At 63.3% G+C, this 21,796-nt stretch overlaps 1 protein-coding gene across 2 annotated transcripts; it reads right to left on the reverse strand.

Annotated features, from left to right (window-relative positions):
- Positions 1–1,633: 1,633 nt before the first annotated feature.
- Positions 1,634–18,362, reverse strand: HAP1 (huntingtin associated protein 1). 2 transcript variants are annotated; one of them, XM_074940641.1, is made up of 15 exons: positions 18,073–18,362; positions 13,252–13,328; positions 12,858–12,974; positions 12,377–12,477; positions 11,754–11,862; positions 11,308–11,386; positions 10,909–11,039; positions 10,686–10,760; positions 10,335–10,463; positions 9,896–9,966; positions 9,414–9,620; positions 8,500–8,813; positions 6,102–6,320; positions 5,379–5,484; positions 1,634–3,739 (listed from the first exon to the last, which is right to left on the reverse strand). In XM_074940641.1, exons 1-15 carry the CDS (start codon positions 18,218–18,220, stop codon positions 3,250–3,252), a joined length of 2,373 nt encoding a protein of 790 aa, XP_074796742.1. In that variant the 5' UTR covers positions 18,221–18,362; the 3' UTR covers positions 1,634–3,249. The 2 variants fall into 2 exon arrangements, with proteins under 2 accessions (XP_074796742.1, XP_074796744.1); XM_074940643.1 differs by lacking the exon at positions 5,379–5,484 and having other exon boundaries at positions 3,548–3,739; positions 18,073–18,359.
- Between the last annotated feature and the right edge of the window lie 3,434 nt (positions 18,363–21,796).

A 21,796-nucleotide genomic window follows, 5' to 3' on the forward strand; every position in this document is an offset into this window, starting at 1 on the left:
TGGACGAGCGGCTTCAGGGGCTGAGGACACAGCTGTAAAAGGCAGCCGGCGGCTGTTCGGGCAGCGTTCCCACACACCCCAGGCAGGGCACTGCCAGAGCCGCAGGGTAGCTGATGTCTAGGCCGTCAGCCCCACCTGGGCGCCCCAGGGGTTTTGCTCTCCCTCTGAGCCGGACACAACTCACGGTGGTGCTGGGACCAAGAACTGGCTTCCACCCAGAGACTCCCTGCCCTGGTTTGCTCCTGAGAGGGGATGGGGATGGCAGCTCTGCCCCCCAGGATCAGGGTGGAGTGAGGAGGCAACGGGGGACAGCAGGTGTTTGCTGGGCTCAGCTAGCCCTGGGCAGGCAACTGCAAGGGCCCTAGGCCACCTCGCCTCCTTAGCAGAGGCCAACCCCCCCCCCCGGTCAATGCCCAGTAAGTTATGTTAATTTATTCTTTTGAAGCCAGTGCTTCCTTTCTCCCTCCCCCTTCTGCTCACTTTAAAAATAAAGATAGATAGATTTGGGGGGGGGGGGGGGGGTTTGATTCTCTGGTTGCAACTATTTTCTCCCCCCCACACACACACCTTAATCAAAAAGCCAAGGCCCAGCCTGGGGCTCCAGGCCCCTCTATGGGCACAGGGGGGCAGCCTGCAAAGGGGGGTGCTGGTGCCCTAGGGGCCAGGTGAAGATGGGGTAGGGAAGCTGAGGGGCATCAGAGGTCCCAGCCCCAAGGGGGGCAGGGGTGACAGCAGCAGTAGGTGGAGCCAGTGGTGGGGTGAGGTCTGGTCATGCTACAGCTCCCTGGCCAGCCTGGGACAGCAAGTCCTGATCTGGGGAGGGAGGGATGCTTCCCCCCTACCCTGCCCCAGCCTAGGGCTCCTCCCCACCAGCAGCTGCCCTCACCTCTGCCCCATCGCTTTTCTTGCCCACTAGCCCTGCATGTTCAGGACTCCCTGGTCAAGGAGTAGTTCTTGATGCAGGAGAAGTTCTTCCAAAGAGCAGAATGAGTGGTGAGAAAGCCCGACAATCCCGTGACTCCAGGAGCTGAAGGAAAACAATTGCAAGACTTGTAGTAAAATTGCCAGCGCTGGCCCCTGGACCTAGTCAGGGTGGAGGATGCCAGAGCTCAGCTGCTGGGCCATTCCTGGCCAGCTAATTGCAGGGGACAGGGCGCAGGGTATCATGCTTGCAGGGGTATTTCAATCAATCCCTCCAAGCAGCTCTCAGCCACCCTCAGTGCAGGGGGAGCTGCTTTAGTCCGGTCCCCTGGGGGTGACACAGCAGCACCATCCCTCCCCCCGGCAGGTCCCTGCAGCATTCACCCAGGCTGGTGCCTACACACCTGGCTCCTGCCCCGTGCAGCATGGGGCACCAGCCTTTGAATAGCTGCAGCCAAGCAGCTGACCCCCCCCCCCCCCCCCCGTGCCCCACCTCACCCCTGCTTCGCTGAACCCATGGGGGCAGCTCCAGAGACCTCCCCACTGCTGGGATCTGGTCATGGCCAGGCCCAGCTGTCGCTTGAGGGGTCAGGCCACACAAGCCCCTGTCCTGCTCAGATGGCGCCACGAACACCAGGCCAGAGCCGGTTCTGATTACGTCACGTTTATTTCACCAGAAAGACACAGCTGGGGAGTCGGGGGGGGGGGGGGGGGGGAATAAACTCCAGCTAGTGCAGAGACTTATCGAAAACAGCAGGACATGGGGAGCAGCAGCTGTGCATGGAACAGCCCTAGAGCCACACCCCCAGCAGCACGCAGGCCCCGCCCCCTGTGGGAAGGGGCAGGGTCTTCACTCCCTAGTTTAGTTTATTGATACAAGACAAAACAGCTGTTGAAAAATCTCAGTGTTTTAAAAAGACAGGTCGGCCCAGGGCCGCGCCCCGCTGGGTGACAGGAAATCACACACAGCCCAGCCCTGCCAGCCCAGGGGGTCGAGTACAGCCCGGTTCCAGGGACTCGGGCCAGAATTGCTTCGGCAGGGCTGGGCATTTGCTATTGTACAATATTAACAGTACAGCAGGGCCCACCAGACAGCCCAGAACATCCTGCATTGACCCCAGCCCCTCCAGGAGAGCAGATTTCCTCTCCCCCCGGGGCCTGGGCCTCAGGCTGTTGGGAGAGCAGGGCCTGGCCTGTCCATAAGAGTCACTGCCCCCTCCCTGGCTGGAACAATATTGCCTGTTCCTCATCAAGATCCTAAGCCCCCCCTCACCCCATTGACAGCCACAGCCGCGGCACCTGGCCTTCCCCACCGCTGTGCTCGGCTAAGAGGGAGTGTGGGTGTAGGGGGGAGACCAGGCAGCGGTGGGAGCCACCCGCACCACCTACATGTAAACCATAGACCTGAGCCCCTTCCCTGCCCACGGTTCCAGGGGCAGACACCCCCACCCCCAGCTGTGCCTGCCCACTGCGGCTGAAGGCACATTCAGGGCTCGGGCAGGCGGCTAGAGCCCCTACGAGCAGGGGTTGTGCCAACTTCCCTCCCCAGAGCCGCTGCCCCTCGGCCCCTGAGCTTCCAGACCTGGTTTCGTGATCCTGACACGACCCCCCCCGGAGCAGCGGAGGCAGAGATGCTGCCATCCTGGGGCGGGGGGTGGAAAAGGACAGGACAATGGATCATTGCAAGATGCGACAGGCAGCACAAGCTGCCCCGCAGCCCCCCAGGCCCCACGTGCACTCTGTGCTCCCCTAGCATTAACATGGCTGGGGGAAGGGCCCAGTCCAAGCACCTGCTCTGAAGAGACCAGAGCCAACCTCCCAGCCCAAAGCTGAGTTCCAGCTCAGCAGAGTGTCTCTGGCCTCACCCCCTTGGTACAGGGCACACGGGAGACCTGCTGCACCTGGGGGAGGGGAGGCGGGGGGCTTGCCATGGGGCAGCCTGAGCCCCCCTGGGGACACGTCCCCTATGCCCAGGTCAGTGGCAGAGAGCCAAGGTGCCTATTAAACAGCAGCTGCTGCTGCACTGGTCATCACTGCCACTCAGAAAACGGTCACCCCACCCCCATCACCTGTGGGGGGCCCCTACCCAGGGGACCCACTAACAGTGCCTGGAAATAAGTTAAGAGACAACAGAGCAGATCCCTCCACAGAGCCCAGGTCCCGCCAGCAGCCAAGAGCTGGACGGATCATCTCCCCCTGCCAGCTGGCTCCTGGCTGGAAAGGGCTCTGGGGAGGGGGTGGTGGGGAGGCTCACGTTGCTCTGCAGGGGTCATGTCCCAACCAGGAGGCTCACGGGCTCCCCTTAGCAGCAGAGTCCCAAGAACCAGCTCACGGCCGTGTGGTGGTGGTGGCAGCTGGTGTCCCAGCGGGCTGCCTGGCCTCCTCTGTGCCCCGGAAGGAGGCCTCTCCTCTGGCCACCACGTTGTCCAGCCTGAGTCTCTTCAGCTTCTCCACCAGGTTCCAGCTGAAGATGTTGCTCTTGTTCTGGGATCTGCTAGGCCCAGGGGCCCTGCCGTCCTCCAGCCCGGGGGCCCTTGGGAAAGGCTGAGCCAAGCCTGAGCTGCCCGGAGACCTTCCCCCCAGGCTGTCCCACTGCTCCCTCAAGGGGGAAAGCCAGGAGGGGGGCTCCGGCGCCCGGAGCGCAGCCAGGGCGTTGCTCGCTCGCACCGAGGCGGAGATGCCGTGCTCCAGCAGCAGTGTGACGAGCCTGAGAGGCGCAGCCAGCGCCCTGGGGCCAGGGTCCGGAGCCTGGGGCACGGGGCTGGTGGCACTCAGCCTCTCAAAGGGTCCACAAGAGGGCACGACTGTATTATAAAGACTGGGGAGGAGAGAGGGGAGAAAGCTGGTCAGTACAAGGAGGTGGCAGCCCCACAGGCCCGGCCTGGCCTAGGAAAGAGGAGCTCTCACTCTGGGCTGAGCTTCCCCCCCAGTGCCCTGACCTCTGGCATGCCCCCACCCCAAAGCTCTGGGCTTCGGGCCAAGCTCCGGACTCCTGGGTTCTACTCCTGGCTCTGTCCCTGACTTGCTCTGGGACCTTAAGTCATCTTGAGCCCCCAGGGGGGTGCCACAGGGTCCCTGCCCAGCACAGTGTGAATAGTTTGACCCAGCCAAGCTCCATCCAGTGCCAGCTCCCCTGCAGCCCATTGCCAACACTGAAGGGAATTGCCCCCGGTGCAGCCCTGGGAGAGAACTGGCAGAGCAACTGGGTCTGTTTGGAGAGTCCCTGGCTCTACCCTAGAGCAAGGAGCTTCCTCTTTCCCGGCACTGGTCCCGTTAGCTCGTTTACTTAACGAATCCTTTACCATTAACCTGCAGCAGCCAACACCCCCCGCCCCCTTAGCCAAGTCACACAAGGTGCTGAGAGCCCACAGCAAGTTTAGGACCCCCCTTGCCCAGGGTAGGGCAGCACCTCCCGCCTGGTGCCAGCCACGTTAGTCTCTTTAGGCCTAGAAAGAAAAGGGAGGGTGGGTTAATGGCACATCCTGTGTCCCAGGCAGCTACTGGTTAGTGGGTTAGTTGGTGCTCCCCAGAGGCAGAGGCTGGACCCAGGCTGCTCCCCCCACACACAGGAGGGGCTCGACCTACACACATGGAGCATGGCACTGCCAGGGCACCGGGCAAGTTGGGAATCTCAGCCCAGGGGGGTCTGGCTCCTGATGTCCAATTGCTCATTCGTGTCAGTCAGTGCCAGGTCTCTGCGGAGATCTGACTCCTAAAGCAGCATCTGGGCTGCACAGAAACCCCTTCATCTGATGGGAGACAACAGCTGCCCGTTCCCTCTTGCTCCAGTGCTGGGCCCAGCTCCGCCAGGCTTGTCAGCCCACCAGGAGCAGCCACCCGCTGGTTCATTAGGGAGCGGGGATTCTTAGCAAGAAACTGGCACGACAGGGACGCCCGGGTTTGCCAGTTCCCGAGCGCAGCTGGGAATCAAGCCAGGCACGAATCCCCCCCCCACAGCTGCGGGGGATGCAGTGGGGCACATAGGGAAGAGCAGCCTGGGCCAGCCTCTGCAGTCCAGCGGTAACCCCACTCACACCTCGCAGCCTGCAGGGGGGCAGACTTGGGGGACGGCGTAGTCCTGACCCAGAGCAGGGGCCAGCTGGCAAGAGCCCCCTCGTCACCTCCCAACAGCTGCTCCCTGCTCTGTAAGCCCCCAGGATCCTGCCCAGACAGGCAGCTGGAGGGATCCTTCCTGCAGCGCACATGCCCCCTGCGCTCAGTGTCTGTGGGGCTGCCGCGCCCAGCTCTGCCAGCGTGATACGGGGACTCTTACGTTCGCACCGAGCCCCTCAGAGCGTCAGGGGCTGCAGGAGGCGCCCGCCCCAGGAGTGCCGCTGCCTAGAACCAGGAGCCGATAGAGCAGCCCGGGGGGCGGGGGGAGAAAAGGAGACAGGTTAGAGAGGGGATGATTGGCTCACAGGGATGGGGACGGGAGGGCGGGGCCCTGGCCGCCTTACCTGGGTGTCACCATGGTGATCTCCTTGCTGGGGTGCAGGATGCGGCAGGTGGTGATGGTGAAGGTGGATGGAGTCTGGGGGAGGTTGTTAATGGAGGAGCGGAACACTGGCACGGACAGGAGACACGGGGTTAATGTATGGGTGGGGGATGGACAGACTGACCGACCTGGGCACCAGAGACAAAACCCGGGGGCTCAGGGCTCTGACTACAGCACAACACAGGCCCCCAATGAGTCAGCAGGGAACGGGTGCAGGGAGACCCCGGCGGGCTCTGTAGGGCTCCTGGGGGACCCCAGCCAGGGGCAGATTCAAGGACCAAGGCTGATGTTTCCGCACAGCAGACCAAGGGCCCCTTTGTACACACCAGGCTGAACAAGAGCAGCTCCCAGGGCGGGTGGAGCACCTCACGGGGACTGGGGGAAGAGAGTCTCAGGCCCTGGGCTGCCCAGCAAGAGACTGGAGAGAGAGCCAGACAGAGCGTCCACACATGGATGACCGAGACAAGATGGACGTGCAGACAGACATGGGAAGGAGAGACGGCAGCAGGGGTCCTGGGAGCACCTGGATGGGTTGGAGCAAAGGACGCCAGCCTTGTTGCACCCCAGCAGGGGGCATGGAGAGTCCCGCTAGCCAGGCCGATACCTGTCTGCTGCTGGCTCAGGGTCCCGTCAGGGCAGGCTTAACCCCCCACACACACACACACCCACCCCGGCCCCGGCTCACCACTGGAGCAGCCGTTGGCTTTGGAAGGCGTGGACGCAGCGAGTGCCGGGAACATACTCAGGTCCACGTCATCCTCCTCAAGGTCATTCAGGTTGTAGACCTCCTCCAGGTCCACGTCCAGCTGCCGGAAGTCTTTGGTGAGCACACCAGGCCGGGGGTCCAGGATCCCACCCAGGTTGGGCTTCGCCAGCTGCTGCCAGTGGTGGAGAGTCACCGAGCCTGGGGACAGAGACACCAACCATGCAGATCTCCAGCCCTTAGCTCCGTCCCATGCTGCCAGGGGCCCCAGTGCCCAGAGCTGCCGACAGACATCGCTATGGCTCTAGCCCTCCAAGCCACCTCCTGCAGTGGGGAATGTCCCACGTTTGCAATGCAGGAGACCCCAGCAGCGATGCTGCGGCTCTGCCCAGCCCCCGGAGGGCAGCAGCATTCACAGTGCCTAGCATCACCACAGCTGGCCCCTGGGGGGGGACAACAGACACACTGGTGGGAGAATTGGGTCTTAAATTGACTCAAATGGTGAGCTCAGCTGGGAGGAGGGAGTGAAAGTTCATAAAGGGTCACAATAACCGAATGGCTGAATGGTGACGGGAAAAGGCTGGGGGGGCGGGGCGTGGAGACAGACGGAGACTGGCCTGAGGCCAGACCTCAAGGACTGTGTTGAAACTGGGCTTGGTAAAAACAAGATGGTGGAACTGGAAATTAAGGACCCAAAATCGGGGTGCTGGGTATTAGGCCTAAGTGTGGGACAAATAAGGGGACAGACTGTTCTCTTGTCCTTCTTTGAGGCCCCAAAGAGCATTTGGGGCGGGGGGGAGAGAACAAAGGGGCTCCTGACGCAAGCTTCACCATTACGGCTGCTACATGCCCCCCCCCACACACACACACACACCCTCTCCAGGGACCCTGGGCCATCTGCATCCTAATGCAGAGACCCCCTGAGCAGACTGGGCAGAGACATCGCCACCTCTCCCGGCTCCAGCTGAATCCCACACCTCCTGGGATGAAACGGGGTTGGACTTTCACAGCAGCCACAAGGAAAGCTCCAGCTCCTCGCTGCTGCCTTCCTCCCTCATGGGACAGGCATCAACCAGCGAGACCCTGCACACTAGGGGGGTTTCCTGCTAGAACTCCCCAGCTAAAGGGAGAGAACAAAAATATTCCACTGAACCCCTCACTGACCCCTTCCACGTCAGAGGCTTTAACCGGTTTGTCTTCTCCTGTAGCGGGAGGATTTTTATGTTTGTATTTTGTATACTTTAGAATGAAGGATAAAGAAGAATGTAGCATGTATTCAATGTATTGATGTAGGATTTGACCATATCCTGCCAGCCCCCTTTCTGAAAGCAGAAAGAAATGGCCTAATGGGCCATTGGTAGAGATGCATCAGCCAGAATCTGTCTGAGCCGATTTCGAGGCAGTAACAGACCTTTTAGGGTCACCACTTTGTTGTAGGTTTAGCGTTTTAAAATAAGTAAAAGAATGCAGTGATTGTTTTCTCTTGCATTGCAATTTGATGTTCCTGTTCAAATGTTCTGTGTAAATCTATTCTGTTGTGTGAGAGAGGGAGGAATGTGTGTGTTAGAAGATAAGTGTGAAGGCCATCATTGGACCAGACGTTCTAGGGAGGAACTGAGGACAAACGTAAGGGTGCCAGGAGATTGCAACACACCCCTATTGAAATGTCAGATGGCAGCAAATTAATGACTAAAAATAAAACAGGCACCTATCAATGGGGACAAAAGATCTGTAATCAAAACCAGCATAGGGTAACTCCCTAAAAAAACTTAAAATAAAAATTAAAAAAAAAACAAATCAAGTACTCGTCAAACAATTACAGCATAATGATGCAAAACTCATTAGTCCCAATTTAAAAAAAAATAAAAAATCACTAAAAAAACACAAGGTGCCTTGCCATTAAACTTTGAGTTTGTCCTGCCACTTCCCCGGAGCATTTTGTCGCGACCGACAGAACCCAGCTCCTCCCTACCTGTGATCAACTGAGCTGGCCGCTATATGGATCCAAACTGGTAACTATAACATCGATGTGTGTGTGGTGTGGGTGTGAATTGTTGTTTTCCCAATAAGTGTGGCATATTGCCTTTTCCCCTGAAAGAGATCCCATGTGCTTTCCCTTCGCAGGCAGCGGCCTCCGGATGCCCAGCCCTGGACCTCATTCATGGCTGTTTAACGCTGTCCAGTGACTGGCTTATGCAACACCGTTGGCCCGGTTAGTCCATTTCAATTAATACAACACTTAACTCCCAAGGCTGACGCAGGCGGCTCCTCCAAGCAGCTCCCCTTGGGCCTGAGCCCAAACCTGGCCTGTTCCTCACCTCCTGCCCTGGGGCCACCCTCTGTGCGAGATGCCCCAGGCCTGCTTGTTCCCCTCACTCACCTTCCAGGGGCTTGACGATCTGCAGCTTGTCTGGCAGGTAGGAGAGGGAGCTGAGGGAGAAGCCGGAGGCCCCGGTGTGCTCCGAGCTGCCAGAGTAGTTGGTGCCGATGGACAGGATGCTGTCGTTGGGTGTGAGGAACCCACTGGAGCTCTCCACGTCCCTGGCCAGTTGGTTCAGCTTCTGCTCGCGCTCCGTCTCGAAGAAGGAATGCTCCGAGGCATGGCTCTCCTGGCGGGCGGACAGACGCTGCAGCGCGGCCTCCAGGTCGTGCCTGCCCGGGGTGCCCGGAGTGCCTCGCAGCTTCTCCTCGCCTCTGCCACGGGGAAGCAGGAGATAGAGTTAGGACGGCCCTGGAAGCTCAGCCCTGCAGCTGGGTGTGCCCGAGGAGCGTCACGCCATGCCCCCCGAGCACCACCCCAGTGCAAGGGGCACTGTGCCAGGGCTGTGCCCCACAGGGGTGACAAGCTGGCTCAGAGGACTAGGGCACAGTCATCTATGAGATAGACCCTTCATCTCCATTAGCCCCTTGCTGGGTTGGGTCCTGGAACCACAGCCAAGGGGGCCACCTGCCCTGATCTCTCACACCAGCTACATCCCACTGGGCCATGGCTGGACCCACCCACATTCCCAGCCACGCTGCTCCAATCCCCCGTCGGGGGTCCTGCTCCGGACCTCACACACCAGTATGATCATCAACAAGGAGACCCTACATAAACCTCCCCAGGAGAGCATCTCTCCGCAGAGTCCAGCAGAGATCAGGTATGGGCTGAGTGCGGCTGTTTGCAGCCCCCCGGTGTCCCTCCCCAGCACAGATCTTTTGGGAAGGGGAAGGGTGGAAGCCCCGACTGACCCTAGCCCACAAATGCATGGCACCCGCCTTCCCAGCCGCCGAGTGTGGGGGAGGGGCACTTACAGGGCGCTCTCCAGGTTCTCCAGTGCCAGGCTGGCGCTGTCTGACCCGTAGTAGCTGGTGCGGGGCGTGCTGACCCGGCTGCACCCTGCCGAGGGGAGGGCCGAGGACGGCTTGGAGCCGGGCAGGTTCTGGGGTGACTCCGCACGCGACTTGGCTTTGACTGCCTGGTTCACAACCTTCACCGTCTCGAAGACCCGCTTGTAGCTCCTGGGCGGGGACAGCGCCCGTCAGCGGGCTCCCCTCCCCCGGGGGCCCGCCCGCCCGGCCACCCCTCCCCCAGACAGCATCACTGGGGGGGGTTGGCCACCCCAGCCCTCATCTGCACCCAGGGACACCCCCTCAACCCCCATCCATTATATGGGTCCACTCAGGGCCCCCACCCCCGGACACGGCAGGCTCGCTGGGTCCCATGAGTCGTAGTTAAGCCCGCGCCCTGGCGGCCGGCCGGCTCCCCTGCCCCACAGCGAGGGGGGGAGACTCACTTGTACTCCGAGGAGGGTGAGCTGTCAGCTCCTTTCCTCATGATCCCTTTGATCTCCGCGGCCAGCGAGTCCTGCAGGCAGAGAGCACGTGGTGTCAGTGGGGACAGCGAGGGGAAACACCAGCAGCCTGGAGCCAGGCACCCCATGGGCACCAGTGCCCAGAGCTCAGCACAGACGCGCTTCACATGCCACAGCTCACGCATCCCTCCCTCTCCCTGCAAGGCAGGGCCATGCCGGCTTCCCCCGGGGCTGGTGCAACGGGCCCGGGCAGCCCATTCATGAACGTGGCACGATGCCCGGCTCGCCCCGGGGGGGCAGCACCCAGGAGCGCAGCTCCAACACGCCCAGCACTGCCGGACCCACGCGTGGGGACAGTGGCAGTGCCCAGGATGGGAGCCTCCCCCCGCGGCGCGGCCGGGTGCCCCGCGGCCGTACTCACCAAGGGCAGCAGGCTGTACCGGCTGAGGGTGCTGTTGGGGAGGTTCCGGGTGCGCAGGGTTTTGGTCTCCTCCTGGGCCTCGTGCAGCATGCCCTCGCACTCGGCGTATTTCTCCTGCAGGTCCCGCAGCTACCCGGGCACAGGACGGGGGTCAGGGCAGGGCACGGGGAGCCGGGCCTGGCACCCCACTGCCCGCGTCCCATGCTCTGCACTCCCCGCCCTGTCGCTAAGGGCGGCGCGGCAGAGAGCGAGTCTGGGCCCGCGGGGGCCAGGGATCAGGCCGGTGGAGGGAGCAGCAGCGGCTGAGCGCCGGGGGCCCAGCGCCGCCCCCCCCGCCCCCCAGGGGCTCACCTCAGTGTGCAGCTTCTGCTGAGCCTCCTTCGTCGCGGACAGATGCTGCTGCAGCTCCTCCACCTCCGCGCCGTACTGGGGAGACACAGCAGGTCAGGGCTGCGGTCGCCCCCTCCCTTGGCACCGACCCACCTCCCCGGCTGCTCCAGCTGGGCTGCCCCCCTCCAGGGAGAGGCCCTGGCAGCCAGCCAGACGCAGGGCGCTCCCCAGCCCCAGCACTCACCGTGCGGCACTTCTGCTGCAGGTCCACGATCTGGGCCAGGAGCTGGCTGATCTCCTCCTGCTGCCGGGCTGTGTCCTCAGTCTTGCGGGCCAGCTCCTCGGAGAGAGAAACCACCTGCCGGCTGGCTTCAGCTGGAGGAAGGGGGCAGGAGATTAGCCACGGCGCAGGGAGCCAGGCCCATGAGGGGCGCCCACCCAGCCCAGCCGTGCCCCATGGAGACCTGGGTTCCATGCCCAGCGCCCACAGTCTCCAGTGTCTGAACTGGGGAGAGCTCACTGCCGTGCAGGGACTGGCACCCAAAGGGAGGCCACTGCAGCCCCCTCCCCACAGAGCCCCCTGCCCCCCCACAGGCCAGGCCCAGGCAGGCCCCGGGAGGAGAGGAGCCCGGAGCCGACGTACAGAACTGTTCCACGCAGTCCAGCATCAGCTGCTGCTCCTGGTCCTCGTACTGGCAGGTTTCCGAGGCGATGCTGGTGGCCTGAGAGAGAGAGAGAAGGAGCATTAGCCACGGGGTGACCAGACCCCCCACCCACACCCCCACGACGGCTCCACAACGTGGCCCGACTCTGCAGGGCTTTCGATCGGGAACAGCCCCCTGCTCGCCCCCAGTGCCAGGGCAGGAGCAAAGGGGCCCCCAGCGGTCAGCCAGGGGTGGGCAGGGAGAGCGGCTGGGGCAGAGAGCTCCCTCAGGCCAAGAATCCCCCCACCCGCCAGGTCACTGGCTGCCTGTTCCTATGAGCCACAGCCTCCCACCATGCCCCCCCCGCCAGTCCAGCCTGGCACAGAGCGGGCTGCCCCCCCCACCAGCCCAGCCTGGCACAGAGCGGGCTGCCCCCCGCTCTCACCTCCAAGCGCAGCTTCTGGTTCTCCTCCTCCAGGCCCCTGAGTTTCTGCTGCAGGGCGTCGTACTGGACGCACTGCTGCAGGGACAGCGAGGACTCGTTCCGTCGCAGCCTGTGGGGCAGAGGGGCCGTGAGCAGCAGCAGCCCGGGCACCTGGCACCCTCTGCCACTGGGGCAGGGAGCAGCCGCCCAGCCCCTCCCAAGCATCGCCGCTGGGCAGGGAGGCAGCCCGTACACCTCCATAACTCCCGCCCCTGGGAGGATGCAGCTGCCCCTGGGCCTCCTAGAGAGGGGCCCATAAACCCCCAGCGCCACCCAGAGACAGGCCAGACCCCATCCACCAGGCAGGAGGAAAAGGGACCCAAGGCCCTTCCTGCACCCACCTCCCTGCTGCCACTTGAGGGGAGAAGAGGGCAGAGCCGCCCTGGTCCCAGGAGCTGCCCCTCAGAGAGCAGGTCCCAGCTGAGGGCAGCTCCAGGACTGGGGGCTTTAATGCTCAGTCACCAAATCTGGGGGCCCAGCTCCAGCCCGGGCAGGACACGGCTCTCTGGAGCGAGCGAGGCACGAGCCAGCCGAGGGCAGAGTCTCCCCCCAGTGATGGGAGCAGAGCCCCCCGGGTCACTCACGGCGTGGCAGTGGCTGTGGCCGGCTCGCTGTCCTCCACGGTGTTGGTGTAGAGATGGAGCAGGTCATCCCGCATGGAGACTTCGTGCCGCAGCTGGGCAATCTGGGGGGGACAAGAAGGGAAACTGGGCACAACCGGGGGTGAGGCAGGCTGGGCAGGGTCCCCAGAGGGCTCCCACTCATGTGGGGGAAGCAGCTGGGCCAGGTCTCCAGCCTGACTTCAGCCCAGGGCACTACCACATGGGGGAGTTTAGAGGGGCTCAGTGCAGGGGCCCCCCCATCACAGACAGTGGCCCCCTCACTGTGGGCACTGCAGATGGGATGGGCCCCAGGTGCCGAGCACCTCTCGCCCATGTGGGGGCAGGGCTGGGACAGGCTCGCAGGGGGAGCTGGCTCAATGGCCAGTACGTAGAGCCATGGGGGCTCAGCGGGTGCAGGTGCCAGGGCCCTGCTTCCCACCCGAGCCCATGGGGGGGCCTTTACCTCCTCCTTGGCCAGCTCCAGCTGCTCATCCAGGAGCTCATTGCGCTCAGTCAGGCTCCGGTTCTGCTTCAGCAGGGACTGCCCGATCCGGGCTGCGAGCTCCAGGTCCCGTTCCTTCTGCAGGGGGGAGACAGGCTGCTGTCAACTGGGGCAGGCACCCCAGCCACCCCAGACTGGCCCCTCACCCCCTTACACACTTCCTCCCTCCCCACCCAGATTTGACCAGTCTCCAGCCCACCTTCCCAGAACTGCTGCCCCATGCCCAGGGCCCTCTTATCCCAAGCCAGGAGCCTCTTGGGGCATTTCTGACACAGCAGGGCACCGTGTGAGTTTGCCACCACCTCTGGGGAGGAGCAGAGACCTCAGGCAAGGAGGGGGAAGCAGCTCCACCTACCTCCTCCAGCAGGTTGGTCACCGCGTCAAGATCATGGTAGGTCTTTGTGATCCTGCCGACCCGCTCGGAACAGAGGACTGTGAAAGAGCAAGAAAGAGGGTTGGTTCCCTGCCCCATCACATCAGCTCCACCAGCCCTCTTCATCCAAGGACTGCCAAGCCTCCTAGCTCCCCTGGTGGGTCGCTTCACCTGCCACTGAAATGCAGCCACCTCTGGGGTCAAGCCATCAGCTGCCCTGCCACTGCAAACTACAGCTGTAGGACAGGACGTGCACGAGCAGGAGTGCCCAGAGAGGCAGGAAGTTGATCCCTGGGGTGCATTCTTGAACAAGGAAAGGGAAGCCAGCGCTCGCCTACAGCACACTAGAAGCAGGGGGCGTTCAGTGGAGCTGACAGGGAAGAAGGGAGGTGCAGTAGTTAGAGCACTGATTGGGGGACCTGCTCTGCCACAGAGTCCTGTGACACCTTGGTCCAGACACTTAACCTCTCTGTGCTTCCATTCCCCATCTGTCCAATGGAGATAACGGCCCGGTGCCCTGCCTGCCAGGGCAGGGGCTGCGAGGATAAATGCAATGAAGATTGTGCTGTGCTCAGACACCATGGGAACAGGGCCCAGACAAGTGCCTTAGACAGAGAGCACGTTTGTAACTGAAGAGAGGGAGCACGTTATTTGTGCAACGCACTGTTTGCCTGTGGAACTCACTGCTACAAGGCAGCATCAAGGCCAAGAGCTTGGCAGGGAATAGACTTTAGATGTGTACTGGGAACCACCGTGGCAGGTTCAGACATAGATCCTTGTACAAAGATCTAACCCCTCACACCCTGGGGCCGCTGACTCTGGGGGGCAAGGAGATGGGTCCCTGACAGGCAGGTAGTGAGCAGAGGGGTCATGGCAGGAGCCACCTGCCAAGACGTCAGCAAAGCCCAAAGTTAAACAGAACCTCCCACCCCCCCACACACTTCAGTGGTGACCACACACACAATCCAGATACTGCGCTCAGCCCCTTTCCCATCAGCCACGCTGACCCCCAGCCCCGTGCCTCTGCAGGACACCGCTCAGACCGAGCTCAGTGGGGACGGAGGGAATGGAAAAATCCAGGCCGTGGAGACAGGATTGGAAGCGAGATCCCAGCACAGGGCCAGGCTGGAAACTGCTCAGCTCCACCAGCCTCTATGATAGCACTGCCAGGCTCGCCAGGCCACGTCACTTCCAATCCATCTCCCGCCTCCCCCAGGAGATCAGTCGCCCTCATTTGCCCCCAGAGCTGTGGGCAGGGGCAGCCAGGAGACTTCACCCAGGTTCCAACCTGGCTCAGCTCACTAGTGCAATTAGCTTTGGCAGGTCCCAGCCCAGCTCCTGCAGGGTTAAGTTCAGCTCCGTTGCCCGTCTCTGCTCAGGACAAGTGGGATGGGTGCAATGGACACAGACGGCCAGTTCCCAGCCCAGCTCCCCCACCCCAGAGGGCCCCTGCAGCTGGAGAGGGATGCTCGTGGGTCTGTGCCTGCCCCATGGGCTCTCACCTGGCCTGCTCTGCCAGGCAAGCCGGGAACACCAGGCAGGACTCTATGCGTCCAGCTGCTCACAAGGCTCCCACTGCCTGGCCTCCAGAGGGTCTCAGCTCTCGAGGGAGCGCCAGGCTCACACAGGGGCTGGAGCAGAGGCCAAAGGGTAACTGAGGCAGGGAGCAGGCTCCACAGCCTCCCCTCAGCCACATGGGGCACAGACCTGTTCCCCAGCAAGCGCCTCCCCGTTCTGTTCCAGCGTCGGCCGTGGTGGGGGTCTCCCAGCCCTCGCATGGAGTTCGGGAGGCTCCACTCCCTGGAGGCTGGGTCAGGATTGGTCCTGCTCTGCGCATGGAGAAACTGAGGCACTGAACATGGAACTGGACTCGCCCATGGGAACACAGAGTCAGCGGTCAGGAGTTGAACCCAGGAGTCTTGGCTCCCAGTCCCCAGCTCTCCCCACCCCCACTACCCAGAGACCCACCTCTCCCTATCCTGCCGCACCACAGAACGGCCCACTCCCACAGGAAGGCAGACCGACCAACCCCTGGCATAACCCCCCATGAGAGACCCCCTCGGCTACACCCTGCTGGGTCTCCGCATGAGCCAGCCAGGGCCTATCTGCCCCTTTCTGGCACCTGCTGCACTGAGCCCCCAGCCCAGCTCCCCTCCTGCATCGACCCCCCATGCCGCTGCAGAGCGGAGAGGTGCCAGCCAAGCGCCAGCCCTGCGAGCTGCCATGGGCCCAGGCAGACGTGGGCAGGTTGCCTAAGCAACAGCCAGCTGCCTGCCGTGCGGACACTAAGCAGCACCAGCGTGTCCTCGGGCCCTTCCTAAGCAGCAGCAGGGAGGCTGGACACAGCTGAGCACAGGGGAGAGACACCCCAGGGAGGAAGGGAAGCAGAAGGGGCCTGCACCATGGCGGTGGGGCCGGGGCTCTGACTTTACTGACCGCGCCAGGAAAACCTGCCAGGGCGCACTTTGGGCTCCTACCTCAGGGACGAGCTAGAGAAACAGCAGGAGGAGCTCCACCAAGGGGCGTGGGGTCTAGGGGTTACAGGAGGGGCACTGGGAGCCAGGACTCCTGGGTTCTAGCCTCAGCTCTGCGAGGGGTCTAGGGGTTACAGGAGCGGCGCTGAGAGCCAGGACGCCTGGGTTCCATTTGCAATGTTATCACTGACTTGCCAAGCAGGCACTGGGCACAAAGCATCCCAGCTGTGTGCCTCAGTTTCCCCACCTGAGGAGCAGGGACACTCTGCCTGGGAGGAGTGAGAGGATCAGCGAGCGATCTCCCCACCCAGAGCACTAAGCCCGGCTGACACGGGGCCCAGGGTGCCTGTAAAGTGGGTTAGCAGGAGAAGCTCAGAGATCCCACAAATCCCATTACGTTGCCCCGGTCAGCGGTGACGTATCGGCGGCGCATTGCCATGGCGATGCCCAGCCCCGCCGGGCCTGGGAACAGTCTGTCCCGTTCTGCCCAGCTGCTGTCTTGTCAACAACCCGGCTAATCCCGCCCCCGCGCCCCCCCCGCCCCCTCGGGCGCCACGCCCTGCTCCCGACACCCAGCCCGCGTGCAGGCTGGCACGTCCGCATGGCGGGCGGGGGCAGGATCCGAGAGGTCGGCCCCCTCCCCCAGCAGGCCCTCGGTCTCCGCAGGGGACCCCCCCAGCACCTCGTCAGGCTGCTGAACCATAATTGGAAATAATTAGAGCGTGAGCTTCGTTAAGGCGTGAGTGAGTGACGGGCGCCGGGCGGCTGCTGGGGTCTGCAGGCCGTGCGGCGAGATACAGACCCCGCCCCCCCGTTAGACCGGGAACGGGCCTGGCATAGGGTGGGTGCCTGCCCCAGCAGTGGGGGCCCCCCAGAACCCAGCCCCGGGGGTAGATTCGCTTGGCAGCCATTGTTTGGTGAGAGAAAACCGTCAGGCTTGGGGATGCAGAGAGACGGACACCGAGCCCCATCCCCTGTCTGTGTCCTGCCCCCCACCCGCCCCAGCCCCGCACTGCTCCTCCAGCTCTCAGCCAGCCCCCACCCCCAAGGAGCCCCTGGCCCTGCGCTCTTGGGGGAAAGACAATCTTCCCTCTCGGGGTCACTGGGAAGCCACCAAAGCCCCCCAGCCGGGGGTCTAGGGCGCCAGCTCAGAGCTCTGTATTCGCCGCACCATCCTGACAGCACATTGGGCCTCCCGCCCCCAGAGCCCCTCAGCACCCATGGGCCTTCCAGCTGCAGGCCCCGCCTCCCCCCAGCGGGCACCCTGCAGTGAGCCAGAGGGGGGACCGGGGCCACAGCTGGGCCCCATGTGACGCCAGCCTCCCTGCTGGGTGGCTGCAATGGGAACACAGGTGCCTCCCTCATCCCCCCAACATTTCCATCTGGCTGCCAATGCCAGCCCCGGGAAGGGGCCCCCAGCCCTGCCGGAGAGGGGTCCAGGAAAACCTGGTGCTCCCCGGGGGGCCTTCTGCAGGAGGGGAGCCCGCAGCGCCTGCTACTCTCTAGCACCAGTCGGTGCCACACACACCTTGCCCCAGACAACCCGGCGCCCACCCCTGCAGCCAGCAGCCCTGGACAGACGCAGGGGGCACTGCCGCCAGCCCAAACCCTTGGGGAACCGGCAGCCAGGCCGTGCAGACCCCATTTGCCGCCCTCCCCTACCAGAAGGTAAGGCCACAACCGAACTCGAGCGGGCTCCTGCCCCCTACCTGGGGAGGGCAGACACGCCGGGCAGTCAAGGGGCTCCGAGACCCACCCCATGTCTGCAGCACCTGCTCTGCAACAGACTGCTCCAGGCCAGGAAGCCGCCCCACGAGGGGAGAGCGACAGGGGCACCCTGCCCCGAGGGGCTCCGGCACGGCACAGCGGAGCCACCGGGGCCCTTCCCCCCGGGCGGGGGCTGGAAGCCAACCGCAGCAGGGCCAGCTCAGGGGCCAGCTAGCTCGGCAGCAGGCAGCCACCGCACGAACACACAATACCTATGGGGCCAGGCACGCCAGGGCCACCGCAAACCCGCAGCGGGCGAAAGCCAGGCACCAGACAAGCCATCCACACAGCACGACCGAGCGCCCGCCCCAGCGCCAATGCCCAGGCGGGTCCCACCATGCCAGAGGAGCGGCCACCCCAGCTGGGGCAGAACACACGGCGCAGCCCCAGGGAGGGGGCCTGGGGGATTTAACTTTAGCCAAGTGTGTGTGTGTGTGGGGAGGGGGGGTTAATATACAGTAGGACGGGAGCACACAGGGGCTCTGAACGAAGGTCAGTGCCCAGAGCACACAGGGTCAATGCACCCCCCGCACCCCAGCTCACCCCTCGCCCCGGTGCTCACCTTCCTCCAGCTCGTTAGTGATCAGATCTGGGGGGCCGGCCAGAGCTGCGCTCCCATGCACCTCCTCATAGGCTGTGGGGCTGCTCCAGAACTCCATGGCCTGGGGCCCACGGAGCCCCCCCACCTCGCACAGCTCAGAGGGGAACATGCAGCCAAGCCCCAGCTCCCGGAGCAGAGGGGGTGGGGGGTGTCCAGCCAGCCCAGCTCCCTCCCCTGCTCCCACTCCCTAGTGATGGGGCCCCACCGCTGCAACCCCTATTTATAGGGTCTCCCTTGTCTCTGCACCTGGCTGGGCACATCCCATTCAAGCAGGCGGGGGGGGGGGGCAGAGGAGAGCAGCACAGACTAGACCATCTCCTTGGAAAGCGAGGGTGCCCTGTTTCGAGAGGCGCAGGCCATGCTGGGGATAAAGGGCTCCTGGGGGCAGGGGGCAGTGCTGGGGTTAAGCCTGCATCTGTGGGAGTGGCTCTGGGGGGGTCAGTAAGAGCTCCCCCCCCTTCCCTGCAGAATGGATCGGCTCTGACAGAAGCCCGTGGCTCTGCAGCTGCATCCTTCTGCAGGGGCACCTGGCTCAGAGCCGCCCCCCTGCAGCGGGCGAGGCTGGGGCTGGCCCCACACCCTCCTGCAGACGGAGAAGCCCCTGCTGCAGAGCCGGCCCCCGGAGGCCAGTGCTGGGAGCCCCCAAGGCCAGGGTGCGAACGGTCCCCAGCTGGGAGGGCTCCGCAGATGGAGGGATCGGCTGGAGCTGTTTGAAAATCTGACCCTGACCTGACCCCTCTTCTGGCCCATAGGAGGGACCGGGGGCTCTGTGGCGAGGGGGGATCCTGCTCCCTGGATCGTTCCCCAGTGCTCAGGGTGTCTATCAATAGTATTCTCGGAGCCCAGACCCCCGGGGAGAGGAGGGGGAATCCTGGGCCGGACCCTGCAGGAGGATCCCTGTGCAGGTGCGGGGCCCCAAGCCGTTGGTTCGGCGCGACAAAGGCAAAATCTGATGGCTGGTGTCTGAAGGGGGGAATGTGGCCCTGTGGGACAGACAGTCCTGCTGCCCGTCACCCCGCTCCTGTCCCCCTCGCCACCTGGGGCTGCATGACAGCAGCCCCCCCATCCCTGCCACGAGCGCAGCTAATGAACTGGAGCGCTCGGGGCTGATTCACAGCCCCCCTGCCATGTTGGCTGCACACGGGGAGCAGAGCTCCCCACCTGCCCAAACCTGCAGCCAGGAGGAGGGACGGGGAAGCCTGTGAGGGCGGGAGGTGCTGGGGGGATCTGGGGCCTGTGGATTCAGGGTGCACGTGGAAAATGCCAGTCTCCACCCTGTACTTGGAGCCTGGGGGTCTCTCCCCATGAAGGGCGGTGAGTGGGGGGCTCTCTAGTCCATGGTGGGTGGTGGGGTGAGGGTAGCAGGGGCCACACGGGGAGGGTAGCAGGGGAGGGTTCCGGCCTCTGGCTCATGCCGAGAGGCAATGGGAGGAGCTCCGATCTTTCCCCGAATGTGGGGGGTACACGTGCGGGGTGTGTTTTCCTGGGGGGGGGGGGTCCTGTGACCCAGCCCAGACAAGTCCCAGATTTCCCACCACTCAGGTTCTTCTCAGCAGCATCGGTTTGAATCCGGGCCCGTCTCACGAGCGCCGGTCCCAGAGCAGCGATGCTGCAAACGAGCCCTTGGCTCCCAGCCCCAGCTCAGGCAGAACCAAGTTTTCTGGGTGGGAATTTCCTTCCTTCTGAGACGCCCCTTGGTGCTGAGGGAGGTGCTGTCTCCTGGGGCGGGATCTGGGGTCTGCTCGCCACAATGCTCATGGCTGGGGAGTTGTGAGCCCCGTAGGGGCTTCTCCAGCCAGCACGGAGAGTCCCATATGCAGGACCCAGGGCGCTCTCTGTCTGTGCCCATGGTGCCCTACGTCCCCTGGCTGGCTGGCAGCTGCGACCAGTCTGGGTCCCTTGCCAGCTCTGCCATAAACACGGTTGGGTGAAGGTAGCAAGGAGGCCCATGCAGGGGAAGACTTGAATAATTTATGCTGGTGCTTTAATAATGGACGAGCATTTGCCGGTGCACGTGGGAACCTTCACGGGCAGGCGGGAAGCAAGCACAACGGGAGGGTCCCATGGGGCAGTTCTGACTGGCAGACGCAAGTAAATCCCCGTGGGACAATGAACAATGGGTCAGCGCCCAGCCCAGAGCCAGACACACAGACCCCCCCCACCCTGCCAGCATTCCCTCCTCCTGACTCTCAGTTCAGGGAAACGGGCCCTAGGAACCCACCCAGCGACGATGCTGGATTGATTCCTGCCCTTCGCTCCCAGCTGTTCTTTGGCAGAGTCCCGCCACTTCAAGAATTAATGCTCTGAACCCAAGAGAAACCGAGGCACAAGGCAACCTAGCAAAGTGACTTGGCAACCGAGGGAACCTAGGACTTCTAGCCCACCCCTGCAACCCCTAGCCCCAACTCCCCTCCCCCAGCCAGAAATAGAACCCAGGCATCCTGGCTCACAGCCCCTTTGCTCCAACCATCAGACCATCACGGGACTTGCTAGGTTCAGCGAGTGTCTGTGAAGCCCTTTTCCAGGAGCGAGCCTCCCTGCTGGGCACAGACCAAACAGCCAGACCCCTTCCCCCCACCAGGGTGCAGGGAGCCCCCCAGGGCGGATCCACAGCCAAATGCCCAGCGGGTTTGTGTTCATGGCCAGGGGCAGCTGGGCTGAGGCTCCTTGCAGCAGAGCAGGAGACGCGGCCTCTGCCTAATCCCCCACCTGGGGATTTGCTCCCCGGTTTAGGTCCCACAATCAGATTACATGGGGCTCCTTCCGATGGCAGCTTAACGGACCAGGACGCGGGATCAAGGAGAGGAGCCAGCACGCCCCGCCCAGCACACATGGACCGACCGGGGTGGGGGAGTCAGAGACACGTGGGCAGCCATGCCCCTTGGTCTGGGGTGTCCCAGAGGGGAGGGGCTGCTGCCATCTGCCCGAGGTCCCTTCCCGGAGCTGGCCCAGTGGGACTGGGCAAATTTGGCTACATTCTCAGTGGCCCATTTATACGCCTTCCCCACCCCACACCTAGACCTCCTCCCCTCTCCCATCTACAGTCCCTGCCCTGCCCCCATGACTCCCTCCCTGTCAGGACCCCCCCCCCGCTCTAATCTGCCCCCTCCCCTCTTGCTCTCACAACACATGGACAATAATCACAAAGGAATCAGAGCTAATCCTGTCTGTGCCCCACACCGAACCTCTGACCCCCAAAGCCCCCAGAGAGGGGGAGCCACCTGGCCCCATGGTGCTTCCCTTCCTGGCCCCCCCAGCTTCACCAGTCCCAAGGGGTCAAAGGGCACAAGTCTCCCCCCTCCCCATAATGGGGGCTCTGTGAATGTGCATCCTGGTCCCAGGGTTCCAGCTCCTCTGCGCGTGGGCTGCTCCAGGACTCCAGCAGCTGGGGGTCCCCCCGAAGGCAGCAGAGCTGGGGGGTCCCCCTGCAGGAAGTGGAGCTGGGGGTCCCCCAGAGGGCTGTGGAGCTGGAGGACCCCCCTGAAGGCGGCAGAGCTGGGGGTCCCCCTGCGGGCGGCGGGGGTGGGACAGCATACACCTAGCGGCTTAGACCAGCTCCCACCGGCTCAGCCATGGGGCAGCGACACTGAGTGGGGAACCAGGCCCCTGAACCTGCGCCCAGAATGGCACTGGAGTGGGTGCAGGGTGTGGGGCAAGACACATTTGGCACCAGCTGGTAATGGCC

The sequence above is a fragment of the Natator depressus genome, chromosome 27 (genome assembly GCF_965152275.1).
Source record: "Natator depressus isolate rNatDep1 chromosome 27, rNatDep2.hap1, whole genome shotgun sequence".
Taxonomy (NCBI): Eukaryota; Metazoa; Chordata; order Testudines; family Cheloniidae; genus Natator; species Natator depressus.